Source organism: Topomyia yanbarensis, chromosome 1, assembly GCF_030247195.1.
Source record: "Topomyia yanbarensis strain Yona2022 chromosome 1, ASM3024719v1, whole genome shotgun sequence".
Classification (NCBI taxonomy): domain Eukaryota; kingdom Metazoa; phylum Arthropoda; class Insecta; order Diptera; family Culicidae; genus Topomyia; species Topomyia yanbarensis.
The window spans coordinates 215,818,658-215,823,422 of NC_080670.1; the positions used below are offsets into that span (position 1 = coordinate 215,818,658).

At 42.2% G+C, this 4,765-nt stretch overlaps 1 protein-coding gene across 1 annotated transcript; it reads right to left on the reverse strand.

Annotated features, from left to right (window-relative positions):
• Positions 1 to 452: 452 nt before the first annotated feature.
• Positions 453 to 3,160, reverse strand: LOC131692623 (surfeit locus protein 4 homolog). The gene is made up of 4 exons (XM_058979783.1): positions 2,900 to 3,160; positions 2,680 to 2,779; positions 1,585 to 1,848; positions 453 to 1,522 (listed from the first exon to the last, which is right to left on the reverse strand). The coding sequence occupies exons 2-4, from the start codon at positions 2,728 to 2,730 to the stop codon at positions 1,025 to 1,027; spliced, it is 813 nt and encodes a 270-aa protein (XP_058835766.1). The 5' UTR covers positions 2,731 to 2,779; positions 2,900 to 3,160; the 3' UTR covers positions 453 to 1,024.
• Between the last annotated feature and the right edge of the window lie 1,605 nt (positions 3,161 to 4,765).

The following is a 4,765-nucleotide window of genomic DNA, read 5'->3' on the forward strand; positions in this document are numbered from 1 at the left end:
TCGCTCCTGAGTCAGTCTTCGCGTTGACGCATGCTATACCTTCCTATATAAGTACCTGACCCGAAGTTCAAAGTGTAACCTTAAATGTATACCAATCGTTTTCCGAGGGGTAAAATCATACAAATAAAAGCAAACAAGTCCTGTGCTCTCATTTTCACCTACACAGTCGCCATTCTGTTTATTGATCATCTCATGCCGTGAGCAGAGTCATACTTTCACAATCAGACGGGATAGCTGGAACCCGTCGTAAGTGTACATTTTTATAGCTTTTTTCACCGATACTACTGTTCAGGAGTAATAATATAGGCCATTGGCTTTCGTTTATTTTTCCGAGATTTATCGAGAGCAAAATCTAAATTACCGGACGTAACGGTTTTGTAGTACGGTTGATCGCAAGATCGATCGACGATATAACAGAACAAAAACAAAACAGAAGAGAACAAGAGTTCGGCTAAGGATAGCTAAAAATCTAATCAGTTTCCGGTTTTATTTAGTTAATATGTATACATTTACCCCTTCTAGCTTAAGTGTTAGATGCTGCATGTGGATGTATTTGTTCAGAACTGTAGTATTTTCTGTCCGCCGTTTGATTTTTTTTACTTTATCGGAACAATTATTATATTACAACACAAACAGTACACGAAATGCACATAAAGTTGTCTCGGAATATGGGCAGCAGTCACGCCCTAATCATTCTGACCGCTTGTGTTCACGCTGTCCCCGCTGGGGAAGGAAGTGTTTCACTTTTTTTTATCATCGTCTATCTCTCACAATCGTATCACATGTCGATGGATGTTTGTTACCCCCTCTGAATCGGTATGTCTTTCAAAGTAGTGGTTCCTGAATGATGGTGAGTTCTTTAAAGGCTCCTCCGTCGCGCCACCGTGGGACGAGTTGAACAGTTTTTTAAAAATATTTTATATTAAAAAAAATCCTATCAAATCATAGTGTTTTCCCTCATTTTTTTTCTCTTTCTCTCGTACGCGCGCTTTTTACGACAACCCAATATCAACGATGTTCGATTTTACCACTTCTTTTTATGCTCATCCATCGAAACCCCACCGGGTCCGAGCGAGACAATCATCAGCAGGCCACCGATAACCGAGAGCGTCTGGAAGAAATCGTACTTCAAAAAATCCCGCAGCGGTTTGTAGGCCGGAATGGTCCACCAGGCGTTGTGATACAGATTCAGCACCGTCAGCAGTGCCACCAGAATCAGTGCGGACAGTTTCGTCTTGTAGCCGATCGTCACCAGGACCATCAGGATCGAACCGAGAATGTCCTGTAGAATCTGCAGGAAGCTTAACTCAAAGCGAAGCAACGTGATAAACATGAACGCTAACAGAACCCGACCGGCAAGTTGCATAAAGTTTTTCGGTTTGTTCTCGCCCAGCGACGGAACGCCGGCAAATAGGCTGCGTGCTTCGCCACGGGATTCCGCCAGGACCAACAGCAGGGCACCGATGAGAGCGAGATTGCGCAGCAGAAACTGAATGTCCCAGAGGATCGAGTAAGCTATGGTCTGTGTAATGATAGAAGTAAGTTAAGTGTCATGGTCATTTTTCTAGAATTCAAAATACCAACCTGTAGAACGACGATAAAGAACAGAATCCCGCATGCGATGGTAACCTTCAGCCGACCGAGAACCATAACACACCCGCCAATTTGCCCGATCAGATTGGTCAGCACAAACACGGTGGCCAGAAATTTGCCGCAACCCCAGCTCATGTCCATGTACTCGCGCTGTTCATTCCACTGGACCCACATTCGGATGCCGTCCTCGAGAAAGGTCGCTATCAGACAGAGCCGGGCAACGTGTGGCAGGACGTGCTTACCTTTGCGGATAACCTGTTCCCATGTTGATATTCGTAGATTGACGGCCGCACAGACATGACAAAGAAACGTGATCAAAAATGTTGATGAATGCGCGACAGAAGAAGAAAGTGATTGGAGGAAAGAAACGAGTTAGTTAATCTCTTGCGCCACCACTAGATCGGTTTCGGGTGGGGATTTGAGTGGGCAAGGTCGTCACTAGTTTGGAGCAGTGGTGCCAAGGCATGTATTATGTTGTAGCATGAACATTTGTGAACACGGTGTGCAAACAATTCCGTTCTTCGATTGCAGTGAGTCAAAATACATTATGGAAGGTAATCGAAACAAAAATTTAATATCGAAACAACCAAAAATACTCAACCGAAGCTTTGCTAAAACTCTGTTCTATGATGACTCGACAAATTTCGCAAGTGTACGTTTATGAGCAACCTGAGCAACGAAGTAATAAAAAAAACACATGCTGAGATAAAACAAAACAAAAAAACAGTTTGACGTGCATTTGGCTATGAATTGATTACATATTCAACCCCTGACTTCTACGTCATCAAATGAGCGTGCAAAGTTTGTAATCGCTAGAAGCAACCGACTGCCTTAGTGATAGAATTTGAAGCGAGTGGACTGCGTGACTTTTGTTCCGCTTCCGTCGATAACAGCACAAACTATCGTCCTCCCCTGGAAGACCCAAACATCACGTCCGTTTACAGCAAACAAGTGGGACAAACTTTTTAAACAAACTCAACAACCTGGCACCACTGCCCCACTCATGTTTTGCTGGTCGGTGGGCAGCCTACTGTCTGGAATTTCGGTTATCCATCTTGGACCTTAAAAAGAACCATTCTCACTCACCTGATCCGCTACATCCTCCGTCTTCTCCAGATATTGGTTCGGTATAGCCATGATTCCTTCTTTCTCCCCACCCGCTGATGGATCAGGTTCGATTCACAATCTTTTTTTTGTTCGTGTGTCGTGTCCAAATAGCAGAACCCCCGAAAAATAATAAGAGACAGAGAAGAATAGCTCAAATTACCGAACCAAGTACGACGTATTTTGCTCCTTGGAAACTCACCGCCGATGGTAGCCCTCTGCAGCTACCGGTCCCAGTTCGGAGCTCTCGCACAATCGCACGTGAAATTACGGGGATCAAATCCGTCGCAGAGCTGGAACAACTTTCTCCTTCAAAGCTCCCTTTGATTGCTTCTTCTGCTGGTTAATTTATATATACCCTGTAGATAGCAGCAGTGCGTGGAAGCAAACGAAACGGACGAAAGAGCGACACGGCCGTCGTTCACGAGCTGAGGCGAGCTGTTGATGTGTAATTATTGTAGTTTTCCAGCAGTTTCCTCTGCCAAAGTGCCAGTGACGTATTGCGGTGCGACTGACAGCGATCAAAGTTCTTTCATAGCAAATGCCCAGCAGAGCTGGTTTTTTCAGGGGTAATTTATTAAATATATGAAACAGTGGGTTGGGCTCATATAAAGAACGAAAAAATATTGTTGAAAATGCAATGAAATCCTTACCCTAATAAAAAAAATATACGCGAACTTTAACCCATATAGTCCAACGATTCCACATATTCTTTGGATGATTCTCTGAATAGGTCTTTAGGCTCTTGGAACATAAGGTGTTTATAAGGGTAATAAACACCTTATGATCCAAGAGCCTAAAGACCTGTTCAGAGAACCATCCAAAGAATATGTGAAATCGTTGGACTATATGGGTTAAAGTTCGCGTATAATTTTTTGTTATTAGGGATAACAGGTCATGTGCTGTTTTTGGCACTTTCCAATGCAGCCAATGTTAAAGATACGCAGTGCATTTTGAAGTACTAGCACTAATACAGTCGTGATTCGTTGGTTGGGTCACAGCCTATGTCCAACTAACGAATTTAATTCACTAGGTGGACCGACTGACAAATGTCAAAAACTCTCCAAAGAAGACATTAGTAGTGTAAAAAATTGTTAGCTAGATTGTCAGTCAATTTGACATGAGATTTTGACGTTCAGATGCTTTTTAGTTGGACAACGGTCCAACTAGCGGAGGTCTAACTAAAAAGCGGTCCAGTCAAAAAGTGTCCAACCAGCGAATCACGACTGTACTTCTAATGTTTCAATACTGTGGTTTCGTTTCAGAAAATTTAATCCGTTTTTTTTCCATTGTAATGAACAAAATCACTATATTTTTGCACCATCTGATCGAAAATATGTACACGTATATTATATTTAATTCCGTAAAATGTATTTTGTGTAAGTAGTAATTATCTGCGCCATGATTGGTCCGCGTGCTATTCCACTGACTTGCGACACCTATTACAGCGTTGTCAGCCGTGCCCCATATCATATCAGATCAAATAGAACTCCAGCTGCGCCAGACAAATCTGGCGTAAATGGCATGACCCGAATGGCTGATACAATACATCTCCTTGAATGATCTCCTAGATTTCATTTCCTCTGTACTCCACTAGCCCTATTCTCACGAAGCAATTCGTTTCTCTTGTAGCTTTTCGGTGGAAAAGTCCACCATAGCCATGACTAGATATGCTTCTTTCGTTTCCAGTGCTGTTGCACAGTTCAAAAGTGTGATCAAAAGTGAACTTCTTTGACCTGACAGATTATTGACAAAGTGTCAAAAACAAACTTCTTCTTACTTTTAGTAGTTGGTAGGTTAGCATGGCCAGTATCTCAGTTTTTATATTATATTTGATCGAAAAAGTTAATTTTTTGTCGATTTCATATCATTTCATTTGGCAACCGTGAAAAAAGTGTGATAGCGAAGTGTATAAAAAATCCAACTTTCAAAGCAATAGACTATATTCTGGTTGCAGTTGGAAATCGAAATAGTGAGCTTGGGCTTTTCGATTTTTCTCCTATTTTCAGCGTGCAGAACTAAAGCGCAACTGGTGTAAATGATGCGCAAGTTGATTCTCTAACATGTA